The sequence below is a fragment of the Eretmochelys imbricata genome, chromosome 6, assembly GCF_965152235.1.
Source record: "Eretmochelys imbricata isolate rEreImb1 chromosome 6, rEreImb1.hap1, whole genome shotgun sequence".
Taxonomy (NCBI): Eukaryota; Metazoa; Chordata; order Testudines; family Cheloniidae; genus Eretmochelys; species Eretmochelys imbricata.
This window is the reverse complement of record NC_135577.1, coordinates 9,437,677-9,463,327: the sequence shown is the minus strand read 5'-3', so window position 1 is coordinate 9,463,327 and position 25,651 is coordinate 9,437,677. Positions and strand designations below refer to the sequence as shown.

Below are 25,651 nucleotides of genomic sequence, written 5' to 3'. Positions count from 1 at the left end.
GGAGTAGATTTATAGATATTAAGGTCAGAAGGGACCATTATGATCATCTAATCTGACCTCCTGCACAATGCAGGCCACAGAATCTCACCCACCCACTCCTGCGAAAAACCTCTCATCTATGTCTGAGCTATTGAAGTCCTCAAATCATGGTTTAAAGACGTCAAGGTGCACAGAATCCGCCAGCAAGTGACCCGTGCCCCATGCTACAGAGGAAGGCGAAAAACCCCCAGCGCCTCTTCCAGTTTGCCCTGGAGGAAAAATTTCTTCCCGACCCCAAATATGGCCATCAGCTAAACCCTGAGCATGTGGGCAAGATTCACCAGCCAGATACCCAGGAAAGAATTCTCTGTAGTAACTCAGTTCCCACCCCATCTAACATCCCATCACATGCCATTGGGCCTATTTACCATGAATGGTTAAAGATCAATTAATTGCCAAAATCATGTTATCCCATCATACATGTGGTCTAGCCTCTTGTCTAGAGGAAGATGCGTAACACTGAAACACTGTGCTTGAATAACCCCATTTTGCAGACAGCATAGCTCTGTATTAGCCACACTGTCCATCAGAAGGAGCCTGACGCACAAATGGCTAAGCTTTGGGTCTGCCGTATTGGAAACCTGGGTTCTATTTCCAGCTGGTATAACCTTTAAGCAGAAAGGGAAGCCTTGCTCAGTTGGAGGGCACAGAATGCCAGACAGTAGAAATGAAACTTGAGCTTATGGACTCCTGGATCCCAGCAACAGGAGGAGGAGCTCTCTTGTTTGGTTTGAACTAGAGTAAATGGTGGATTTTCCGTAACTTGAAGTCTTTAAATCATGATTTGAGGACTTCAACAGCTCAGCCAGAGGTTATGGGACTATTACGGGAGAGGGTAGGGAGGTTCTGTGGCCTGTGATGTGTAGTAGGTCAGACTAGATGATCATGGTGGTCCCATCTGACCTTGAAGTCTGAATCCATGAGATATTAAAGAATAATCCAGAAACATTGGTTCAGTGTGTTAGAGCAGTGGTTCTCAGCCTTTCCAGACTATTGTACCCCTTTCAGGAGTCTGGTTTGTCTTGTGTATCCCCAAGTTTCATCTAAATACTTGCTTACAAAATCTGACATAAAAGTACAAAAGTGTCTTAGCCACACTGTTACTGACAAATTGCCCACTTTCTCGTTTTTACCATATAATTATAAAATAAACTGATTGGAATATAAATATTGTACTTATATTTCAGTGTATAGCATATAGAGCAGTATAAACAAGTCATTGTGTGAAATTTTAGTTTGCACTGATTTCGCTAATGCTTTTATGTAGCCTGTGCTAAAACTAGGCAGATATCAAGATGAGTTGATGTACTCCCTGGAAGACCTCTGTGTACCCCCAGAGTTACACGTACCACTTAGAGTATTAAACTCTGGGTGTATAAGTAGCCTGTAGACCCCTTGTGATGAGCACAGTATACAGATTTGGCTAGGAAGAGGTTATGTCTACTAAGCTGTGTGTATGTAGTTTGTCAACCCTTTTTTCATTTGTCTTTTAAAGTGTCCAGCCCTCAGACGATTGTGGAATTATTTTTTCAGGAAGTGGCCAGAAAACACATAATATCTCACCTCTTCTCCCAGCCTAATACCTCTCTGAGTGAAACTAGTTTGAACTGGCCTCATCTGATTACTGCAATTGCTGCTGATCTCCTGCCACTCTTGTATCCTTGAATTATTAAGCCAGAGTGAGGGTGTGTCTGTAACTGAATGTTGCTCAGTACCCTGAAGCTGGAAATAGACACACGTCTCCCTGGAGAGCATGTCTAGTGTCTCACAATTAATGAGGCCAAAGCTTCAATTCTGGGCTCCTGAATCCATATTTAGACCTCTAAGTAAGAGTGACCTGATTCCAGTCCTCTTCAGTAGGATTTGTGAGTGTTCAGAACTTCTCAAAATCAGGCCACCTTTTCGGTGCTCACACATGGGTTCTAAACCCTTAACCTTAGGCCCCCAGGTTTGAAACATTTGGCTTAGATGCATGATGGAGGTGTGGGGGTGTTCTCTGAGATGATGGACTTAGGCGGACTACCCGTTTTGTCTAAGATGGGAAAACCCTGTTACAGAACAATGACTTATGTGACCTCTGAGCACCGGAGGCTTTCACATTTCAAGCCTGTTCTTGAAGTTCTTCCCTGACAATGAACGAATTGCCCCGTTCCTTATCTAATATTCAGATGGCCCAGTAATCCTGGCTTCCTCTTCCCAGAATGTTTGATGGGCAGTTGTCAGTACACCCAGCTACAGGTAAGCGTTCTCAACACGTGGCAAATGGTTTTCTCTCTCTAACAAGGTGTCTGATCCGCTTACTCTTGCAACCAGCAAAGATCCTGTGGGGGGAGAGAACAACTGGATACCAGAAACTGGCTTGCATATCACAGAGCCTCTTTGTAACCAGATAGGGTAAGAAAACCTGACAGGCTTAGTGGAGGTTGAGAAAACCTAATATGAAAGTATATTAAGGAAGGTTTCACATGGATGTTCTCTCAGTCCCTCTTGCATCTGAAGACCAAGCTGTCACAGTTCAGGGCTAGCACCTTTCACCCCTTTCAGCTTACAGGCTTCTTGCCTTCACCTTCTTAGTGGTTTGAGCATTGGCCTGCTAAACCCAGGGTTGTGAGTTCAATCCTTGAGGGGGCCAGTTAGGGATCTGGGGCAAAAACTGGGGATTGGTCCTACTTTGAGCAGGCGGTTGGACTAGATGACCTCTTGAGGTCCCTTCCAACCCTGATATTCTAGGATTCTATGACCTTCCCTGGGATGAAATCCTGGCTGGGATGTCCCCTCTAGGACCAACCACAGAAGTAAGTCAAAGGGATTGATACCCGCATTGTTCTTTTAAGTATAAGTACTTGGAGGGCTCTGAAAAATGTTTGTCCGCTCCTGCTGGAATTAACACCTGGTAACCATGGGGGAAACACAGTAACAATCAAACAGGTGGCACATATAATATTAAAAAAAAATTAAACATCTTCCACATTCTTCCACCACTCATAAGAGACAGCCAGAGGTTAAGAATTTAGTGACATTTGGGAGTAGCTCCTTGATAAATGTCAATAAATTGTATTATACAGCACAGACTGTGCAGGAAGTATTTGAAGTTGATGTGCACAAAAGTTTAATACTTTAGTTATTTTCAGCAAAGCCCAGAAAGGAGGCCTTAGGCTGTATTTGTACAGTTTGTTGGTGGGGAGTTCTGCGTCTCAGGTCCCATTCTAAGGTGAGATGCTGTAGGTGTGTAGCATTTTCCCTTTTCTGGAGCCTGATCAAGTGACTGTGCAGCGGTGTGACTAAAACTCAGGAATCTGAATCTCCAGGCACCTGTTAAGTATTACATCATGAGGCTCACTATTGTCTGTAATGCAACAATGTAAACAGGTTAACTTTAAGAGCAGGCATAGACTACTTCTGTGAGCCCATTTGGAGAACTGAAATTTCAGTCAGGGAGCGATGTACTGAGCACACCCATTAGCCAAACACAGCATCCAGAATATGTCAGATAAACAAACTTTCCACCACCTGCTTCTCTCAGCGGTTTGGTAGCAATGTGAATGAGAAACTGTTTGCAATATGAGCTACTATTTCCAGGCGTGTTTCTGTGCATTACTCAGTTTTCAGATTTATCTTCTGAACTATAACTTCATGCTCTTTAGCCAAAGGGATTTTTTTTCTTTTCAGTTTTTGGTGCTATAACTCTGAATTTTTTTACTCTTCTACACTGAAAAACAGCATGTTTCTTTCACTGCACACTGATGGAAAATGTTAGTGTAGTGAGTTTGACGGTCAATTGCTACTGAATTATTCATGCCACACATTTTCTCTTGTACATTTAAGTAGGACATAAACAGGCTCTTTGTCCCCGAAATGGATTATTTCTGGGGACGGGGATCAGCGTGTTGCAGTGTGTGTACAAAATAGATTGCACCTGGGGCAGGGATTGGTCTGCTGCAGTTTATGTGCAAAAACCCATATATTCAAACTTTCTAAAAGAATGTCAGAATTGCAAAGCATTCAGTTCAGGAAATGGCAAGGGTCTTTGTGCCACCTGATTTCTGCCTCCTTGTATTTGTGTTATGGTACAGTCTTTGATTGCATGATCACACACACTCTTTTCCTGCAGGGCTGCTACCTTATTCATGTCCCAGGAAGGGCAGCAGGAAGATGTTCAACTTTTATTTTTGTCCACTGTTTAAGTGGACTGTCCCTCCCCCCTGCAACCTTCTACTCCATCCACTGAAGGCCTACATGTAATCTTGGTTTATATGGATGTAAATTTGGAGCAACCTCAATGAATTTACTCCAGATTTACATCCTGGTGATCACAAATAGACTGTTACCCAAAATAAGAGACATATTCCCTGACTCCACTGAATGAGGGATGGGTGCTGTGGGACCAATGTGTAGACAGGAAGGATGGCTTAGTGGTTAGGGGGCTAGTTTGGACTTGGGAGATGTAGGTTCAAGACCCTTAGTGTATCTTTGCCTCTGTTCCCATCTGGAACATTAGATGTGGAACAGTCTGATACTAGAATAGTGGGGGCAGGGTAAGTACCATAGGTAGGTAGAACATAAGTGACAATGTAGCTACATTCTTTCGATGCTTATGCATAAGGGTTCAGAGCGAAGTTTCCCAGCATCCCCTTACCTTTGCCTCAAATGTACATTCTTTCAGCACAGTTTTAAAATGTAATCTTGTCTTGTGAAAAGGAGAAATAGGAAAGAGAGAGAGACTTAGCACTGTTTGCTAAAAGAGTGTTTCTCAACTTGTGGATCGTGAGCCCCAGGGGACCCACAAAGCAAGTTGTGGGGGGAAGGCCATGAGACTTAGTCTTTGCTTTAGATTGTTATACAATCTGGTTCCCTCACTTGCCGCACACCCTGACCCCTCAAGGTCAAATGTCCTCTGCCGACCTCTTGAAACATGCACGCCAATACATTACATTACATAGACCTGTCGCTATCGCTGATGTGTTTTTTTTTTACTCTTTTATAATAAATGTAATGCGAAAATTTGTGACTGAAAGGCTTGCCAGCCTGAAAAGGGTAGGGAATACTGTGCTAGACAGCTGGCCCTGTGCTGGGTGCATTGAAGTAGGGCTCCTTCTGACCCTGCTGTGTGCCAGATACCTCATTCTAAGCCCTTCTGCACAGTGAATGTGACAAGGGGTTGTTCTATAGACATACATGGTGCTGGTGGGGCAGAGGGAGATTGTTAAACCCTTATTAGGAGTGAGCTTGTATCAAATATTTGTTGACCCCTTTTAACTCAGCCAAATCAAAATGGCTTTTCATCCCACACTCCAGAGGCACCCATCTGATGCGAGGCATGTTCAAATGCTAAATTTCCAATTCCTGTCACCTCCCACTGAGAAGCTGGAGCTGTTCAGATTAGGTCATTTACTGACGGCAAGTGTGTGTGTTTCCCCCATCACCTTTGTGCTGAAAGTCATGGAACCACTTTTGTTCACGTGGATTTTTCCCGTGGAGATTCCCAGCCCGGAAGATCTGTCCAAAAGGTGTGTGACTGTTACAAGCACCTGAAAAGGGCCCTTCGGAACAGAAACACGTAGGTGCCGTTAACTAGAGTTCTCGCTACACACTCTGCTTGTAACACACCTCACACTTTCCATTAAGATTCCTCGTTTGCAAATGACATCTGGAAATAGGATCAGCAGAACATGGAGTCACCCTGGTGCCCTTGGTACTATAGTTACAGCATGCCACCAAAGTAGCGTTGCAGGAATCCAAAGCTGAAATCCTCAGTTTTTCTCTGGTAAAACAGGGACTGTCTTGCCGGAACACAGGGGTGTGTTGGTTCGTAATCACCGTTAAGGGAATGTTAAATCTTTTGTGTGTCTGATCAAAGGATGCCCTTTGTCTCTTAGGAATACATTCGCCTGCTGCAGCCCTGGTGTCACGTGAACGTGGGCTCCTGTCGCTTCTTGATGGGAAGATGTTACCTTGTTATGGGCGAGGGACACAAGGTACAAAACAGCTTCACTGCTTCCCAGAGTGGAGCGTTGCTTCATGTACGGGGTTCAGTGGTGGCTGTGTGGATCTGCACTGTCACACTTACCTGACCTCCGGTTATATGCTGTTCCTAGGGCTGGATGATGTGTTGCTCAGAAAGAAATGCAAAACTCTTTTCTTTAGCGTAGCTTTCCCTCTGATTTTCTCACACCCACTCACTCATATAGACAAGTGTAAATGAGCAAGCAAGTGTACAAACCGGGTTGAGCTATTCCTCCTTCAGACTGGGAAGGGGCAGGGGAAAATTGTTTTTAAATACCTGGGAGGCTTTGAGACACCTATGGAAACACATAGCTAGCTAGGGCTTAATGGACTGGCCTGTGGTGACCCTGCGTAGCCTGGCACACAACCAAGCTGTCGTGTTCACCTGTATTCTGGATTTTGTCAGTTGCCTGAGAAAGGGCGTACTTAGCAGTTTAATTTTTCTTCCAGGCTCTGGACTGTTTCTGTCAGGCTGCGTCCGAAGTTGGAAAAGAGGAGTTTTTGGACAGGCTGATCCGAGCTGAGGATGGCGAAATGGCTTCCACCCCTCGCCTGCAGTATTATGACAAGGTATTGCTGCCATGACAGTACAACAACTTGGCACTTGCTGTGAAAGTTTGGTCGCGGACGCTGCCAAGGCAGCCTGTCTTCTTGTGGCAGGCCTTTTCCTAGCCATGCTAAAGACTTGGATTTAAGCTGACTTCTCCGATTAAGGCTACAACATTAGAACTGGAGCCATGTTTCGCCTCTCAACAGGGTAGACGTAGGTTTTGCCGCAAGGCCCTCAGGCGCAGTCTCTGGCTGCTGCTAGGTAAATACAAAATGAGGATTTTATTGGCTAAAACCTGGAAGTGAAGAAGTCAGCACAGTATCTCTTGTAGTGTGTCTCATGTTAAATGCAATTTATTAGTCTGCCCTCAACTTTCAGTAAACTGCAAGAATGGTTTGAGGCCTGGAGAAACTGCCTTATAGGAAGACTTCAGAAGCTCAGCCTGCTTAGATTATCCAAGGAAAGACTGAGAGGTGATTTGGTTCTTGGAGGCTGATCTGCGTGGGGAAGAGACTTCTGCTGGCAGAGGGCTCTAGTCCATCCGACGGAAGCAGGATGGGAGCCATTGGGTGGAAACTGAACCCAGACAAATGCAGGCTAGGGATAGGATGCCAGTGTTTGACAATGATGGTGATTAACTCTTGGAATAACTGACCTAGGGATGTGATAGATTCTCTATCACCTGTTGTCTTTTGTCAAGACTCAGTGTATCTTTCTGAATGATATACTCTAGCTCAAACAGTTGTGGACTTGATGCAGAAATCGCTAGGTGAGAGTCTCTGGCCTTAATCTGTGAATTCTGTTGAGAGTGCCTAACTGCATTGTGGTAGCTACTTAGATTGTGGTTGTAGGTCAGAGACTTTGTTTTGTCTGTACAGTGCCTTGCGGGGCCTGTTCCATGACTCAGGCTCCTGGGTGCTACCACAGAACAAATAAGTTATCCATGTGGATGGGAGGGAGGTTGGAGGTTGTGGCAGCTGAGTAGGGGACAGTTGGTGCTTTTGGCATCTGGAGAGGTATAAGCAGGAGCTCAGGATTGATTGGTGAGTGTGTTAGCTACATCTCTTTTAGAATCATCAGCCATCAAATGGTTAGCTGTGCTAACATTTGAATTATCAAATGCCCATAGAGATGAATGGAGGAGTCTGCGTCTTTCGTTGCTGCTGTTCCAGTTTGCACACCCTAATGAGACCATTTACAGGTTTGTTCTTCGGGAATTTTTGAAACCATAAAGGCTTATAAACAGAGAGAGAGAGAAGTTTTAGTTGTAGATCAGTTAGTGGGTTGGATTCTGCAGAAAAGTCCCTCTCTGTGAAACACACCGGTGCCTTGATTCAATCCCCCTGTTTATAACATACCAAAGCATCCCTCTTTGGGTTTGAAATCTTTCGTTCTTGGCATCTGCTGGAAAACGAACGTGTTTTTTGAAAACATCAGTCAAATCTTTTTGGCTGTTTCTGAATTCAGTGAGTGTGGAAAGAACTTTCTCATGGTAAAGAAAACAAAATTTTCCACATTCTTAGACACCGCTACATCCCAAACCAGAGTGTGTCTTCTCTCTAGGTCCTGCGATTGCTGGACATTATTGGTTTACCTGAACTGGTCATCCAGTTAGCAACGCTAGCAATCACAGAAGCAGCTGATGACTGGAGAAGCCAGGTAGGTATTAATTGTTTTGTGCTGAGACATTGGGTTTTTTCCATGCAGCAGCTATTGCTGGCACCAAGAATTTATCTTCATTGGTACAGATAATATTGACTGAACTGAGTTACGCTCTCTGGTGTTTTAGGCTACTTTGAGGACGTGCATTTTCAAACATCACTTGGATTTAGGGCACAATAGCCAAGCGTATGAGGCCTTAACCCAGAATCCAGATTCCAGCAGGTAACATCCTTGTGCCCTTCAACTCTGCTGCTCTGCTGTTTGAGCTGTGGGCTGCACTTAGCGTCTGTCTTGAAACCTCTCACCCATTTGGAAAGCTGTTAGTACAGAACATTACCATTCCTCTGATGTGATATTTGTGCTTAGTTCAGTGCAGTGTAAGAAACTGATTGGGATGCTTCATGCCTGTTGGATTCAAATCTGGATCCTTTCACCATGGCACTGTGCTAGATGGGAACTAGACCGTGAACCCTGAATACGGGCTTTATGGAGCCAGGCTTGTCTGTATACCCCAATGAAACCATAGCCCCAGTTCATCTATCCATCCAGCTGCTTTTTAGGTACTGCGTGTACCCAGTAAGGTGATGTCCAGGTCGGCAGCAACGAGTGTCATGGAGCGAGCACTAGACCTGTGGCAAGCGTGCAGGAGCTAGCAGCTTTTATAGAGCCCTTGGAGAGCCCCTGCAGTGGGAAATTCCCCTGCTCTGGGGCTCGTTGCCCAGCTGCAGGCCATCACATCCCCAGAGTTCCCAAGCAAAGTCACTGCCTGCACTGAGTGACTAAAGTGTTAGTTAAATCATGTGAACAGGTTGCCTAACACAGTTAAACCCCACCTAGCACTTAGTGTAGACACTGTTGTGTTTAAAAATGTGTGCCCTGGCTGTGGTTAACCCGAGGGTCTGTCTGGCTGCCACACCCCCTTCTCACCCTGAAAGCCAAAACCTGGTTTATTCCTGGGTATGCTATAAGCCAGTGTTTCTCAGACTGGGGGTCCCAGCCCAAAAGAGGGTTGCAAGCCTATTATAGAGGGATTGTGATATTGCCACCCTTACATCTGCGTTGTCTTCAGAGCTGGGTGGCTGGAGAGCAGCAGCTGCTGGCCAGGCACCCAGCTCTGAAGGCAGAGCCACCACCAGCAGCTGTGCTCAGAAGTAAGGGTGGGCATGGCATGGTATGACCACCCTTACATCTGTTCTGTTGCTGACAGTGGTGCTGCCTTCAGAGCTGGGTGGCATGGGATGGCGGGGGCTGGTCATCATAATCTGAAATATTTTCAAAGGGGTTCCCAGCAAAAATAGTTTGAGAACACCCCCACACACACTCCCAATAAGCCCACACTAAATAGGTCCGAACAGGCTGTCCAATGTCCGAGAAGCCCCTTCCTGGCAGGAGAAGAACACAGGACCAAGAGGGGCAGAGACTGGACAGCCAGTCAGTGGGAGGCTTTCCCACCCCATTCAGATTCATAAGCCTGAGGGGGGAGTATATGTACAGGACTCAGTAGTGTGGGGGTTCTGCCTGAATCACTCACCTTCTGGCAAGGAAGGAAGGAGGAGCTCTGTTCCCTAAGATGCTTGAGGAGAACAGCTCCCCTGTCCAGGCTCCCTGCTTCCAGCCAAGCCTCCTGCAAATATCTCCTCCACCACCCCCTTTCGCCTCCCAAAAGCTTGGCCTGAAGCCAAACGCAGGCCTTCCTCCTGGGGCCCAAATGGGATGGGGAGTCCTCACCCCCCCATCACGAGTCTGAACCTCTTGTGGCTTGTGAACTCTCTGCTGGCAGATGTGCATCTTGCCTGCCTGCCTATCCAAGTTCATTAGAATAGCTTTGCCTTTGTCTCTTCCTAGGCAGCTGGACTGTTTGCGCCAGCTGGTGGTGGTTCTCTGTGAGCGCTCCCAGCTGCAGGACCTGGTGGAGTTCCCCTATGTGAACCTCCATAATGAGGTAATTCACCGACCATGGACCAGGGGGGAGTACTGGTGTAGTGGAAGCTGGCTGAAAAGCTCCTGTGTCTCCTGTGTCTTAGGTTGTGGGGATAATTGAGTCTCGAGCTCGCGCCATAGACCTGATGACTCATAATTACTATGAGCTGCTCTACGCTTTCCATATCTACCGTCACAACTATCGCAAGGGTAAGGCTGCCAGACATCGCTAGTCCCTTGTATCGTGGCACTGTGCTCTCCTTGCCTGGTATAGCTGTACTAGTAGGTCGTGTCCACGCACAGTCTGTTATGTGGTTCTCCCCATGATGTATGCTGATCTCTTCCCCCACCCTCCCAGAGGAGCTGTCCAGATGCCATGGGCTCTCCTAGGTATAGCACTGTTGCCCGTCTCTCTGGCCTAGCCAGTGCCAAATTCCCAGAGGAGTCAGTTCAATGGAAAGAGAATTCTGCTGTGTGCTGAAACGTTCACGTCGTCTTTGTCAGGCTTGACAAAGCCCTGGCTGGGATGATTTAACTGGGAATTGGTCCTGCTTCGAGCAGGGGGTTGGACTAGATGACCTTCAGGGGTCCCTTCCAACCCTGATATTCTATGATTCTATGATTCTTCCCCAGCTGGGACGGTGATGTTTGAATATGGCATGCGCCTGGGCAGGGAGGTGCGGACGCTCCGTGGACTTCAGAAACAAGGGAACTGCTATCTTGCTGCCATTAACTGCTTACGGCTCATCCGCCCAGAATACGCATGGATAGTGCAGCCGGCTTCCGGAGCAGTGGTATGAAATCTTGAACCTTCGGCTTGCTTTAAAGCTGTCTGTCAAAGTGTTGGCTATGGGCCTGGTTTTTTAGCAGCAATCCCTCTTCTGAAGCTGCTTTGGCTGTAAGGCCGTTCTGATGTCACCAATGGGGTTCACCTACCATTTCTGCTACCATAGAGTACATGAGGTCGGCCATAGGTAGGGCCTTACCAATTTCATGGCTGTGAAATACATCTCATGAACCGTGAAATAAGCCCTTCCCCATGAAATCTGATATCTTCTGTTCTGCTGGGAGCGCCCCAGCTGGGGGCTCCTAGTTGTGAGTCCTGGCTGGGCTGGGGAGAGACAGGACTTGTCTTTCCCCTGCACAGCCACTCTCGGGGGGAGATCAGATCCACCTCCATGTGCCTCCTCCTGCTGTAGGAAGCTCTGGGGCTGGGCAGCAGCCCCGGAGGTTTCTGCAGCTGCTGGGGTGCCCCAGGTGGAGGCTCCTAGCTGTGTGTCCCAGCTGGGCTGGGGAGAAACAGGACTTCCTCTTCACCTGCACAGCTCCTCTGGGAGGGTGGGGGAAGAGATCAGACCCACCTCCAGGTACCTTTTTGTGTTGGGACCCCATGGTTACAACACCCTGAAATTTCAGTTGTAAATATCTGAAAATGTGAAATTGACCAATTAAAAAACCCTCTGGCCATGAAATTGATCAAAATGAATGGTGAATTTGGTAGGGCCTTATCATAGTCATTAGAGGCTGGTGGCTGCCAATCTCAAATGCCTACTATTGCTGCTCTCCCCAAACAGGACTGACCCTGTGTATTTGGAGGCTGGAGGAAGGAGCTAGCACCAGGGCTCCAACTGAGGGGGCGGTCTAGCGGGCTGTTCTCAGCCCCTTTTGATCATACTCAGCTGGGATTAAGCTGGCAACTTTTGTGTTTCATAACATCACTAGGGTGTGGTCTACACTAGAAAAATTGATCGGCATATACCTTTGACAGTGTGGGAGGGTGAAAGAATTGCAAGCTGACCAACCTAGCCCTGCTGCCAAAGCCCCAGTGTGGAGACAGTTCTGCAGCCAAAGAGTCCTTACACCAGTACTGATACCATTCGGGGACCTGGGCTAAGCTGTACGGGCAAAAGAGCTCTTTGGCTGGTATAGGTCTAACAAATGTCTATGCCAGCAAAGCCATTTGTCTAGACAAGGTCCATGTTGCGCAAGGGGCAAGGAGAACTACTTCCAGCTGGTTAAAATGTTCAGATACTTGCTAACCACGTTCAGCCGAAAAGTTCAAAACTCTAAACTTTCCCAGTTTTCTCCATCTTGACTGAGGCCTAGACACGACCCAGTTGCTTTTTTTTCATCAGCTGTTTGGGAAGCAAAAAGTGAAAAATATATTTATGCATCCTCTTCCCCTCGGCCTTATAACACATACAGATGGATGGCTTTTCTTTGTGCGTGAGGGTGGGGAAAAAAGAGAAATCCATTTTTGGCTGAGACCAGAGAGGCAGCATTGTAGCTCCAAAGGAGAACTTTCTGAGCATGTGTGTAAATTTAGTGTGTAAATCTGATTTAGAACGGAAGCCATCGTGTAACCTGCAAATGTTATAATTGTCAGAACCCTGTAGCCATGGTAACTGCCTTGAAGTTCACCTCCCATTCAGGGTGTGCTGTGCTTGTTTCAGCTGTGCGCTGTTCTTATTGGGTGTAGTCCTCCAAAAGGCTTTCCATCCACTTCATTTCACAAAGCGGGGGAGATAGCTATAATCAAGGACCAAGCTACAAATTCTGTGCCTTGTTTCCTTGGTTCTCTTGAACTTTGGTAGGTTTTGTTTCTTACATAATTGCGAATGCTTCGTTTTGCATCCAGCTTCTGAGATCTTACTGCAGAAGTTTGGTTCGGGGTGGCAGAGACTATGTGAGACTTGCGCTGCTTTCTGCAGCCAGACCCATACAGATGTAGCCTTTGGCGTTGCTATATAGCCTTACAGTTCTCCCAGTGTGACAGCGTCTGAAATGGAGCATTAGATGGGGAATGGGAAGCGGCCTACACTTTGAAATCCAACTTCAACTAAACCTTTTTCTTCCTGGCAGTATGAACGCCCAGGAGCGTCCCCAAAGAGAAGCCATGATGGGGAGTGCACAGCTGTCCCAAGTAAGTAAGCTGGCGCCTCCCATAATTCTTGTATTCCAGCACTCTTTGCTTTTGACTCAGAAGTTGTGCTGCTTGCTAGTAACCTGGGAGGGGGCTCCCCTCCTTCCACAGCCTCTGTACAACTTGAAGTAGCACTTGAAAAGTGTGCTGCCTTTCTCTAATCCCCCTCATGGCCTTAGTGTTCACATTCTTAAAATTCCAGCAGACTAATTTGTAAAAAATACAAAAATATCAGAGTTATGACAACAATGGCCTTTCCTCTTGTATTGCACTGTCTGCATAACAAACGTATTCCTATCCAGTTCAGGGAAGGGCATGTTCCAGCACAACAAACTTAACTCTGACCCCTGCCTTGTTTTGCATGTGTATTTATCTTCATTTCAGAATCTACATATTTTCCGAAGGCATGTCATTTAGTGGGAAATGGGCACCACAGAGGGTCTGCCTGGGGCACAGTGTCTAGTTTTTTTTTTAACATTTCAAAAGACAGGAATAATAATAAAAAAACCTACCTGTTGTGTTAACCAGAGCCTGGCATTTATTATAATCTTTACTGGATCTGTCTAAATGCCGCATAGGTGTTAAAAACTAGTAAGGAGAGGTCAGTCAAGGTGAATTCTAGTTTCAATTGTTTGTTGTAATATGACTCCATAGGTTGATAAGAGAGACACACATAGGCATGCTAGCCCCTCTGCATAATGTCCAGAGGAGCCATTTTGAAGACCTATAATCTAAAAGTCCTTCACTTGTTTAAAACATTGAGAGCAAATTCTAGTTGTTGCCAGCTAAAATGAGAGCATGAGTGTTCTGGAGTCATAGGTGAGTCCACATCTGCTTTATTGTGTGCCCCAGATACATCCTTGACTAAGGGAGAGCACTGCACATGGCATCTCCAGAAGATCAGTTTTTCTGCAGTCTTCATAAAGCTGGGATGGGCCATTCCCCAGGGCTTCTTCACCCTTAGCTTAACCGACTGAGCATGTGTGTAACTTGCATGTTCATTGAGTGCTGCGGTGTGTGCTAGGTGCCATCCAGCCGTAGAAGACGTGGCCCCAGCTCTGAATATCCTGCAATGTACTTCAGCTGTGATGTGAGCACTGGGGGAGGTAGGGGCAAGGGCTACAGTCAAAGGTCAGGTGACTACTCAAGTACCTAATGTGCACATCTTGATGGGATAGAGGGTTCCATTAGTCACCACGGCTGAGGGTGTTTTAAACTTGGTTTGTTTTATATGTAATTGCAGATGCTGCAGCTTCTTTCCTAGTGTGCTCTGTGGTTGGAGCTCCCTTTCTGGCCTCATCTGCCATGCCTCCACACTCTCTCCTGCAAGTCCTTCCGTAAAAAATGGGTTTCCCCGAGTCCCCTAAAGGCTAGTCATCCTCTTGTGGAAGTGTTAACTTAGGGTAGGCCTACGCTGCAGTCCTGAGGAGACCAACTATCCCAAGATAGTTTTGATTTAACTAGATAATCGAGTCTCGTGCTGTAATCACCCCACCAGATTACAGTGTAGACGTATATCCTAAATGACCACATATGTGCTCTCTCCAACCACTTGTCATTGCATCCCAGTCTTCCTCTATCTATTGACTGTTTAGACCATAAGCTCTGTAAAGCACGGCCTTTCCCATCTCCTTTGTCTGTAAAGCATCTGGCCTGCACTGGGCACTCTCTAAACAAACATCTGTTCCGTATAGCAGCACGCCAGATAGAAATCCTGGAGCTGGAGGATTTGGAGAAGGAATGCCTGTTGGCTCGCCTCCGACTAACTCTTGCGCAGCATGAGCCGTCGACAGCTGCTGTTGCAGGTAGGGTTGGGATAGTGTCCCACAGGGCTCAGAGCAGCAGCTCAGAGCTGCTTTTAGAGAGATGGGGCGTAGTTCATACGCATGAAGTGGTGATGTGAAACTGTTTTGCACCTCGTCAGATCTCACAAGCCAACCAGGGATGGACCTGGCTATACTGGAATGGGAAGCCTACAAGGGGTGTTTCTAAATGGGAGACGGTTCAGAGAAGAGTCAGGAGAATGGTTACAGGATTAGAAAATTTGCTTTATAGTGAGACGTTCAAAGGGTATGTGTTGTTAAACACTGCTGTGATCCACCCCAGAGGCAGGATCACTCTTTAGCCTGTAATATTGATGGCTGTCAGCCTGAGAGTAAGAGAGTGAGAGTAAGAATATCCCCATCGATCTTCTTCCCTGCTACCAAGAGGCAAGCAGGGTTTTGGTTTACAGCCGAATGACGCCTATGGCTAAATTTGCCAAATACTTTTTGGTGATCTGTTTCGAGCAGTTATAATTTTGCCAGACTTTAACCATTTAGGCTGAGGCTTTCCATGCTTGCGAGTCTCCTAACACTTCTTTATTTACACTGTTTATAACTCTGCCACTTTGCACAGTCTGTTGCCTTGTGGAGAATTTCCTGACTTCTACGGTATTACCCCAGTGTAGCTTTCAGTGAATCCCTCAGTAGGGCATTGTCACATGCTGCAGTGTTGCATTTTAAGAAGGTACGTGTGAATGGTCAGTTTGCGGCATACGCTGACTGGGTATTCTGTTTGCACAGGAAGCTCTTCGCCAGAGGAAATGGTCACTCTCTTGGTTCAGGCTGGCCTCTTTGACACAGCTGTCTCGCTCTGCCAGACCTTCAAACTCCCCCTGACACCTGTCTTTGAGGGACTGGCTTTCAAGTATGTGATACATTATCGTGCTTTTAAGGTTATATAACACAAATGCTGAAGAACTTGTATTGCATAAGCTCTGTGGAATTAGGACCATTCCTGGCCTGTCAACGCTCTCAGCTGTCTCAGAAGCCTGCGAATTTTAGGTGTTAAAGTTAGTTGTGCTCTTGGAAACAGCTGGGTTTAACTGAGGAGGGCAAGGATCAGCAAAAGGGAATGAGATGGTTAGTGATACCCTCTCCTCGCTCCTGGGGTGGGGAGAGCTAAGAGCCACCCCTCAAGCCTCTGTGGGGGAGTCCCACACTTGTGAGTGCATCTAAACTTGAATTTTCAACCTAAAATGATCTTCGACACACATCAGGAGTGATTGGCTGCCCCCTAAGATCTAAAAATCAGAAAACCTCAAAACAGGAGTGTTTTAAATCCTTCCTGGCGTCTTGGCTCTGACACGGGGTATCTGGGCTCTGGGGCTGACAGTATTGATGTTCACTGAGTGCAAAGAGACTTTCCTCACTGTGTAGCTCAGCTGTTCTCAAACTGTGCCTGCTGGAGCGCATGTGGGCTGGCTTCCCTTTTTCAGATGCTGCCTCACATTAGCGAGAGCTACTGGAATACACCTGGAGTACTTCTGCAGCGTTTCTTTTCACACCAGCGAATGCTGTGATTCCACAGGGGTGTATTGGAATCAAAAGGGGGCCGTGCTAGGAGTGTTTGAGAGGCCATTCCTGCTTGTTGGCACATGCAGACTACACTCCCATGCTTAGTGTCCTGGCTTTTCCTAGTGCCCACACAAAGGGTCACATTTGTTTGGGTCAGGTTGATTTTTGAGGGGCTCTTGTGCCTTAGGAGCTAGGGTGTGATTGTTTTTAAATTGACCTATCTGAAGAGTTTAATTTCAACCAAGTGGTACCCACTGCATCTCCTGTTAAACCAGCTAAGCCAGGAACTGCTGGGAATATAACTGCATTGGGGAGGACCAACCTGACTGAACAGTTCATAGTGTAGCTGTGGGAGGGGAGGGCATGGGGGATCCCAGCTTTGTGTGCAGCGTGCAGTGTACAATGCTGGATGTTGTATGTTCCAGATGCATCAAACTCCAGTTCGGTGGGGAAGCAGCTCAGGCAGAGGCCTGGGATTGGCTAGCAGCAAACCAGCTCTCCTCTGTCATTACCACCAAGGAGTCCAGGTAAGGGTGCTTGTTCCTCCTGGAGGAGACTGTTCAGAGCTGCTCTTCAAAGGCAGGTGTTGTTGCAGCTTCTTGTGGTAAAAATCTCTTACCAAAACCAAGATTCTCGGGTTAATAAAAATCCCAGGATTGCAGCTGCTTCGGAGGGGACGCTGTAGCTTCGGAGCTTATGGGGAAGAAGATGGCACTCTGGCAGTGTAATATAAACACGGCCACCCTGTTTCCCCAAGGCTCCAGCCACACACAAGCAGCAGCAAAGCGTGTGTTCGCCTTTCCTCTATACCTCACTTAAATGTACTTGTAAATGCACTGTTTTAAATGCAGGCATTAAGGACATGCTGTTATCCTGGTCACCTCTCAGGTAAAACCAGCACTAGGACTGCTGATACTTGACAACATTGCATTGCCTTTCTTTCTTCTAAATCTTGCTACACGCTCTTCTCCAATTGGCCGCCCCCTCTCTGCTCCAGGTCTCTGTGATTACTGTTTTCCATGTGGATCCCACCCATCTACGTATCTATTAGGGACTAACGCACAGCAGGTAACACACAAGCTACCCCATTGCAGTCTAAGCACAGGAATAGCAAATTACGTTCTCTATTGTCTTCTAGTGCAACAGATGAAGCCTGGCGGCTGTTATCTTCCTACCTGGACAGATACAAATCACAGAACCATCTGTATCATCACTGTGTAATCAACAAGCTCCTCTCTCATGGAGTGCCACTGCCCAACTGGCTTATCAACAGTTACAAGGTAAATGTTTCTGTGTCTACAGCGAAGGAAGGAGAAGGGGGAGAGACAACTGCATGGCCGTGTGATTGCTTCCAGTACATCTGCTGGTCAGGAATTTAGTGCTCATGCAGCTTATTGTGCACCCATTGTAGTTCAGAAGCCAAACCAAAGCTAAAACAACTTCAAGGGCCAAAGAGTCTGATCTCCAAACTAGACTTCCCCTTCCCCAGCCTTGGAAACAGGTAACTTTCTTAGCTGCTACAAAGCCAGGTGAACACGGCAGCTTGGCTACATCCTGGGTTTGGTCAGGCTGCAGAGGGTAGGGGGAGGCATCAGAAGTTAGGATCTAGGAGGAGTAACTTTCCCTGTTGAGAAGGCTACTGTGTTTGGGGGTATGGAAGGGCAGGAGGTCAGCATGGGGAGGGGAGGCTGCTGGGTGGGGATGGAGCTTCTGAATAAGGAACTTAGATGGTTGCTGGGGAGGGGTGGGTGTGGATACCAGGACTCTTGTATGGGGTTGAAGTGCAGAGGGTTGTAGGAGGGTAGATTGTCAATGGCTCTTTAGGATTCTTTTGAGGGGGGAGAGCATGTTGGGGGGCTAGGGGTCTCCTGGAGAGGATAGGGCTCTTCAGGGGTGGAGGGTGCACTGAATGAGGCAGGGGCTGTCAGGAAAATAGTATGTGATCCTGTAATTACAAGGAGGCCAAATTAAGTTTGCTTAAGCCTCTGGAAACTCTCACATGCTCTGTTTTGCAGTTTTACTATTCTTTTAACATAATTTTTATGTAGCTTTCTAAGTTTTGTAAAAGCAAACTGAAAATTCAGCTATTCCATCATGTTGGATCATGCTGACCTGGTAGCAGTAGTAGGTTGTCATCCTTTGTGTGGGCCAGACACTAAAGGGGGATGAGGTCCACATTTTGCCAGTGAGTTTCACAGCTGTCCTTGTCCAGTCTCATGCCTCTTCTCTCCAGATCTTCACACCTCTACATTCTAGATGGGTAGCTTCCTCCTTCTCCCCTTCACTGGGGGCCTAGGCACCAGCAGGGGGAGCACTGTGACAGCACAGCAGAGACAGTGCTGCAGCGCCTGGTTGCCTGGACTAGCAATTGCAGGGGATGTCAAACCGCCCTGGCTACATGCTCAGTGCAAATGGAATCTTTGAATAGTTTAGCTGTTAAACTTTTAACAAGCTTCTACTGACCAGGTGGAAACAGAGACTTTCTGAGGATTTGGGCAGATGTTTATGGGAGAGCAAAAGGCACATCCATGACACCATGGTGACCCCCCCCACTCTGGCAAATTTCAAGCTCCTGGTCCAAAGTACAGAGGCCCTAGAACTTCTCTGTAAAAGAGTTGGAGAAATTTTTTATCATGGGGCAAAAAAGTGTGTTATTGCTGCTCTTGTTCCGAGAAATGAAACTTTCCAGTAACATTCAGCATGGTGAACTTCAGCATGAATAGTTAGACCAAGTGATAAGCAACTGAAAGCTGGGTCTTACAATGGGAAGTGTTGGTGCTACCTGTGTTGCTGATACCTTGTGCACCAAATCTGTTCAGATCGGTTGAAGTTAAAATGGTTCAGCTGGTTGGGGAAATGTTACTCATTCTTAGTACGAACTCCGCTGAGGAGACTTGTTTGTGTCTTTGGTTTGAATTTCAGCCCAAAAGGAAGATATTTGAGGTAGTGAAAAGGGTTGACAATGGACTGACTGGCTTTAACCTTCTGTAGCAGTTGCAGTGTCACTGTCTGAAACCAGGAAGTCTGAAACTTGGATTTCTCTGGCTCCTGGGGAGATGACTCTAGTCAGCTTTGAAGTGTGGCTAACCCCATTTTCAAAAAGCAGCCGTATTCTCCGCAGAAATCTTATACTAGTCCATCTCTAGTGAAGCCACTGTAGCGTCATCTAAATTTTTGGTCCTTCTGAAACTACACTCAGGAACCAGAAAACCTTTCCAATGCAGACGTAACCTTATTCTCATGTGTGCCTTATACAGTCTGAGTCACAGACCCATCTGTAAAGTGCTGGGCACGTAGTCGTTCCTTGCCCAGCACGGTATAATGGAGAGGAACAGTGCTTCTTTCTGTACTGGCTCATCCAGTGAGATTGTAAGGCAAGTTGTGTAACTGAGAATGAGCCACTATCTGTACCTGTAAATTGGGTGTATTCTAAGGGCTAAGAGGTATTAGGGAGCACCAGAGGGTGGGGCTGTACTAGGGCAGGGTGCTTGTGGGGTGAGTGTATTGGGATGGTTTCTCTGGGGGCAAGTGAGCTGGAAAGGGGGCTGCTTTTGGGGGGTGATTGCTGGAAGATTCAGAAGCCTGGAGAGGTAAGAGCCAGCAGGTGCTTGTGCAAGATCCCAAGGGCTGTTAAAAAGGGGAGTAACAATAGAATCAGGTGCTTTTGGGGTGAGCCTGGGCGAAGAACGCAGGGGCAGGAGTCAACAGCAGTGAGGAGGGTAGCTTTTGTTCTTTGGCCAGAACAAATCCCAGGCTATTGTGTGGCCCTGTGCATACCTGTGAGGGGCTGGCGCCGTGGGAAATGTAACCCTGAGTGTGATTACTCTGGTTTAGGTGAAACCCTGCCCCGTACTGAGGGCAGATCCCCAGCCCGTCTGGTGGCTTTGAGTGGCTCAGGCAGCAGAGCCTGGCCCTGGTTGCAGGCGTGTGGTCAGACCACTTAGCATGCCCGGAACCCCTGGCCACTGGGGGACCACATAGCTTGGAACAGCTATGCCAGGACCAGAGGCCCATCCGGATCAGGGGTGGAAAGGGACTTGGACCCAGGGACTTTGTGTGGCTGGTCCAGAGGCTCTGAACCCAGGCTCTGGGCAGTGGCTGCTAGGGCGTGAGTGATCTCTACGCCCCTCACAGCCTAGGCCCAGGCTGTCACTAACTGTTTTCTCGCAGAAGGTGGATGCTGCTGAGCTCCTTCGCCTCTACTTGAATTACGCCCTCCTGGAGGAAGCTGTGGACTTGGTGTTGGAGTACGTGGACGCCTTACTGGGGAAGGGCCACGAGCACTTTGGGATTGAGGTAGGTGAGAGCTGAAACACGCCCTCCGGTCCCACTCCTGCGACCATTCCTCATTGCCTTAGCGACTGGTGGCAGCCAGCTCTGAGCCAAGGTTCAGGACAGCTCCTCCAGAATTCCCTGCCTGTGAAGAGGGACTCCCAGCTACACACTGCAGAGGTCTTCTGGCTGGGCCTCTAGGGCATCGCCTCCCCTCCCCCACTCAGATGAAGGGTGGCGGAAGGGCAAGCGGTGGCCCCATTGCCCATCCCAGCAGGTGCCCATGGCAGGTGTGCAGCTGCCAGCCGAAGCATGAGTGAGGCCTATGCGGAGAAGCCCTGCCCAGCCCATTCCACTTTGCTGCTCAAGCGTGTGTTGGTGGGGCAGTTCGTCTGGGCTGTTACTGATCCTGGGTCTGTGTAACACTCCTGGAAGGAGGGTGAGGCTCTTCAAAAAACTAACCCATGGCACCTTCCTGAATGGGTTAATGTAACACAGTGTGCCTCCTGGGGAACATAACCGGGTTCCTAGCTCCTCCGAAGCCAAGATCTGGCTGCCATGTGACTTCCTCCTTGCCCGTAACAGTGCTAAGCATTTCTGCAGTGACCATAAACCAGTTTAAAGGAGAGGCAATGTGTCCCAGTGGCTAGAGCACTAGATGGGGACTCTGCAGATGTGGGTTCTGCTCCTGGCTCTGCTACTGGCCTGTTGGGTGACCATGGGCAAGTCACTTCTCCCCTGTGCCTCAGCTTCCCTGTCTGTGCAATGGGGATAATTGAGGTCTATCGATTAAAAATGGTAGATAAGTGCTTAGTGCTGTAGTTGGTACTAAGGCTACTCTTCCCTTTAGCGTCCGTTGTCTGCTATAGCACCAATGGTGTGGCTGCCATACTCTGCTATTGACCAGCTGCTTCAGGCCTTGGGGGAGAACACGACAAACCATCACAGCTTTGTGGTGAGTACATCTCCATGGTGCTGCCACCCAAAGTCCCGAGCCAGGTGGCTCTGCCTGAGGGAATGGGAGTAATACCAAGGTGCACTGGGGAGGAAGGGAACAGGTGGGAGCCTGCTGATAAATAAGTTCTGAAATGAATGGCTTTCAAGGCTCAGTCTGATCTGCCTTTAACAGAAAAAGAGCCACTAGGAGGAATAGAAGACGCTTAAAATCATTGGCAGAGTAGGGATGAGCATCTGGAAATCTTGCCTGAACTGCTCATCTGTGCCTCCTAGCAGGAGAGTGAGACACAATCCCCAGGCCACTGCGACTTGCTGCAAAGACCTCCCCCTTCCTCCACAACTTTTTAGCTGTATGGAAAAAAGCCAGTTTGTACAAACCAGTGGCATCCTGCCTGGTGCAGCAGTGTGCCATGAGCTTCCTCCTGTTTAGGGTTGCAAACCCTCCCAGTTTTGCCAGAGTCTCCCGGAGGCTACTGAAGCCAAACCGGGAGATTTTAGTCACTGAAAGTCCAGCAGGGTACAGTCAGGCTCCGTGCTGCTCCTGGAAGCAGCTGGCATGTCCCTGCGGCCCCTAAGGGGGGCAGGGGGCCTCCGCGTGCTGCCCGAGTGCCGACTCTGCAGCTCCCATTGGCTGGAAACTGTGGTCAGTAGAAGCTGCGGTGCTGGTGCCTGTGGGCAGAGGCAGCTGCGGAGACCCCCTGCCCTGCCCCCACCCCTCCCGCCTAGGAGCCGCTGCCAGAGGGATGTGCCAGTTGCTTTCAGGAGCTGCCTGAGGTAAGCACCGCCGGAGCCCGCACCCCAATCTCCTGCCCCAGCCTGGTGGGGGAGAGCGAGCAATGGAGGATGGAGTGAATAGGGGCAGGGCAGGAGCTGGGCAAGGGTGTTTGGGTTTGTGCGATTGGACAGTTAGCAACCCTACTTCTGTCCCACGCAGTGAGCAGGACGGGGAACGGAAAACAATCCCTTGCGAGTGGGGAAGCTCCACAGACGGTGTATGTGGTCTTAGAGGGTAATGAAATGAGGAGCAACTCACCAGACTGGGACTTGGCAAAGAATGTGTCTTGGGAGGAAAGGGGATTGGTTTTGGGAGCTCGGCGCGTGCAGGAAGGGCCGTGGCCAGACCCTGTAGGTCTGTGCTGTCAAGCATCTGTGCCTCGCAGAACCTTACACATCTACCTGAATGAATTTCTAGTCTATAAATCCTTTTGGCCAAGAGGGTGGAGGGCTGCCAATAGTGTGATTCTGAATGGCGAGGCAGTGGGCTGAGGGCGGATACGCAGAGGGCTAATGCAGGGAGTGGAGTGATTAGAAGTCTTCCTGACTGAGCTGAAAAGGGGAGTAAACAGTATGTGAGGGGGCAGGGTCCCAGCTAGCCAGATGAGAGGTGGTTTCCCCTAGTAAAGGCAGAGAGAGCTGGGAAGGAAAGAGGCTCTAGCTTGGCCAAGCACAGCTAATGCCTATAGAATCCAGAGCAGGGAGAAATCTGGAAAACAGCAATGCTGCGAGACCGGGTGATAGCAGCCAGCAGAGCAGCAATTAGCTGGGGTGACAGCCAAAGGAGCCTGCAGTTCTGGGCTGCATTTGCAGAGGCAATGTGCGAGGAGCAGGGAGGTGAAGGTCCTGCACTCTGGTATGCCAGTATTCAGTTCTGGGCACCTCCTTGCCCAAAGGGGGCTCCCAGGAAGCGGGTTGAAGGAGCAAGGTGGATATGGCTGGGCAGAGATGAGGGAGCGCTGTGCCCTACCACCCTGCTACAGGCTCTCTGCATCCTCCAGGGCTGAGAGGACCTCTCCACAGAGGCTACAGCCAGACTGCCCCATTCGCTAACCCACCCAGCTCCTCACAACTCAGGGGTACGGTGATTCCACCCTGCATGGTGTGTCTTGTGTAATCTGTGTCCTAAAACGCTTCCAGTGATGGGGGCCAGGGGGAGGGAAAATGGAGGAAAGGGGGTGGAGGTGGCTAAAGCAGAGCTGACAGCAGGTGCAGCAGAAGAGCAGCTCTCGCACCAGCAGGAGTCAGGTACTGTGAAGGGACAGTGCGATAATGATGGTCTAAGTGGGGACTTGAGGGGGGAGAAGCGATTGTCCTATTCTGTCCCCGGAGCTGCTCTGTCTCCTCTGATGGCTGCCCTCACTCTTCTCTCCTAGCTGTACCAGAAGGTGCAGGACAAACTGGAGGACTACCAACAAAAGGTTGACACGGCAACCCGAGATCTCTTATATCGCCGGAACTAGCAGTCTGGGTGGCCTGACGGGGCTGGAGACCCAGCCCCAGGGAGAACTTGCAATGTTCTGCAGTGACCAGGCCTCATGCATGAGACTCAATCTCTGCATTGGGCTGTCACCATGAGTGGGAAGGTCAGGGTCACATGCCTGCCCCGTGTGCGGCTGGTGGTGCTATAATACAAAGTCTATTTTTCCATAACGGTCCAAAAACAGTATTCCCTGCCCAAGTCAGGGGATTGGAGAGCTTCTATTTTTAATGCATTGGAGACCCAATCTGTATTGCTTTGATGTGACCACTTTCAATCAAGAAGACGGTGGGTTAGTTTATTAAGCTGTAATTCCCACACTCCATAAACCCCAAGTTCCCTCCATTTCTGTTTTTACTGAATGCCTTTGACCAGGAGGTCCTGTCGTTCTTAGCCTGTATTATAAATGGGAATGAAAGGGTTTGTCATCTTTATTTATTGTGGCGTTTTTGAATGATCTTTAATAAAATGAAACTTTGTTACAAGCCAGAGTGAGAATTTTTTATAATATTTTGGATTAATATCGTGCCTCAGTTTCCCCTACGGTGATACATGGTTAGGGGGTGGGAAAGGGTTGTATGCTTGTTGCAGAAGCCCAGAGATACAGGTGTGACTGATGCTTAGCTGCCTGTGCCCCCCATGCCCAAGGAGAGTCCCAGAAGACAATGGTCACTTCAATTGGACATTTGGCACCTAGCAACAAATGACCATGGACAGCCCACTCTCCTTAGGAAGCTAGCCAGGTGTGACCTGCTGGAGGACAAATGACTGAGGAGGGGCCAAGTGAGGTTAAGTGTGGGCTGCTAGAGGCAGAGGGAAGCTTCTGAACTGGGCCTGAAGGGGTCAGAGGTCTCTATACTGACCCAGATGGACTTTGCTGTAACTTTCCGTCCTGTTAAATAAGGATTTTCTATGCTGTGTTCCAGACATCTAATAAACCCTTCTGCTTTTACAGCACTGGCTGAGAGTCACTCTGGTTTAAGGAAGGTGGGGGTGCATTTGCTCCCTTTGGGTGTGCAAGTCTTCCCCAAAGGCCCATCTCAGGTGGACTCGCTGAAGGGAACTCAGGGTGTGAAGCAGGGGTGCTGCAGGCTTAGAGGTTTGGTCCCAGGAGGCAGTGAAGCCCAGGGGCTTATCCTATTGAGTGTGTGACCTTATGGGGGCTGATACACTGAAGGACTCCTCCTAGGAACTGTTACAGAGCTGTACCAGAGCACCGGACCTGTGGATGTGTGACAGCTTGTGCCTAGCTTCATCATTTCATGTCCCTGGGCTTTTCTTTAGGCAGCCCAGCTTACCTGCCTAGGCTTCTGGCTTCCCCTACTCCCTGGCTCCAAGTCGGATTCCAGCTCTGGCTTCCTGTCCTGCTGCTGCCTGGGTTCTTGCAACAGGGCTGGACAGCGTAAAGTGGAATCCTGTTAACCTGCCACAGGGAGAGGCATGAGACCGAACAATCTGCCTGGGGCTTGCCAGCAGCAACCTGGTGAATGCCCTGGGCTGTATTGCATGGTCCTAGAAGCCTGCCCCTAAAGCCACTGTCTCAGCCTACATTGCTCAGCAGCTCCCTGCTCTGAGCCATGGGGCTCAGGCTCCCTGCAGACTCAGGCAGTTGATCACCCCTGGACCAGCCCCCCCTCCCCCCCCCAAGCGAGGGGCTCAGGCGGTCGGTTGCCCCTGGACCAGCCCCCTAGCAAGGGCCTCAGGCTCCCTGCACACTCAGGTGGTCGGTCACC

General features: G+C 48.6%; 1 protein-coding gene across 3 annotated transcripts in view; it reads left to right on the top strand.

Moving 5' to 3' along the window:
- Positions 1–24,403, top strand: part of NUP160 (nucleoporin 160) — a 58,224-nt gene extending 33,821 nt beyond the window's left edge. For 2 of the 3 annotated variants that reach the window (XM_077820749.1, XM_077820748.1), the window contains exons 20-36: positions 1,535–1,694; positions 2,208–2,277; positions 5,916–6,014; positions 6,493–6,612; positions 8,156–8,251; positions 8,382–8,476; positions 10,100–10,196; positions 10,279–10,384; positions 10,808–10,968; positions 13,037–13,097; positions 14,792–14,902; positions 15,662–15,785; positions 16,861–16,962; positions 17,574–17,715; positions 20,606–20,731; positions 21,558–21,662; positions 23,815–24,403. In XM_077820749.1, coding sequence (XP_077676875.1) covers positions 1,535–1,694; positions 2,208–2,277; positions 5,916–6,014; positions 6,493–6,612; positions 8,156–8,251; positions 8,382–8,476; positions 10,100–10,196; positions 10,279–10,384; positions 10,808–10,968; positions 13,037–13,097; positions 14,792–14,902; positions 15,662–15,785; positions 16,861–16,962; positions 17,574–17,715; positions 20,606–20,731; positions 21,558–21,662; positions 23,815–23,901 — 1,862 coding nt within the window. In that variant the 3' untranslated portion in view covers positions 23,902–24,403. The remainder of the gene's footprint in view (positions 1–1,534; positions 1,695–2,207; positions 2,278–5,915; positions 6,015–6,492; positions 6,613–8,155; positions 8,252–8,381; positions 8,477–10,099; positions 10,197–10,278; positions 10,385–10,807; positions 10,969–13,036; positions 13,098–14,791; positions 14,903–15,661; positions 15,786–16,860; positions 16,963–17,573; positions 17,716–20,605; positions 20,732–21,557; positions 21,663–23,814) is intronic. The other variant, XM_077820750.1, reaches the window with a different exon arrangement.
- Positions 24,404–25,651: the final 1,248 nt, after the last annotated feature.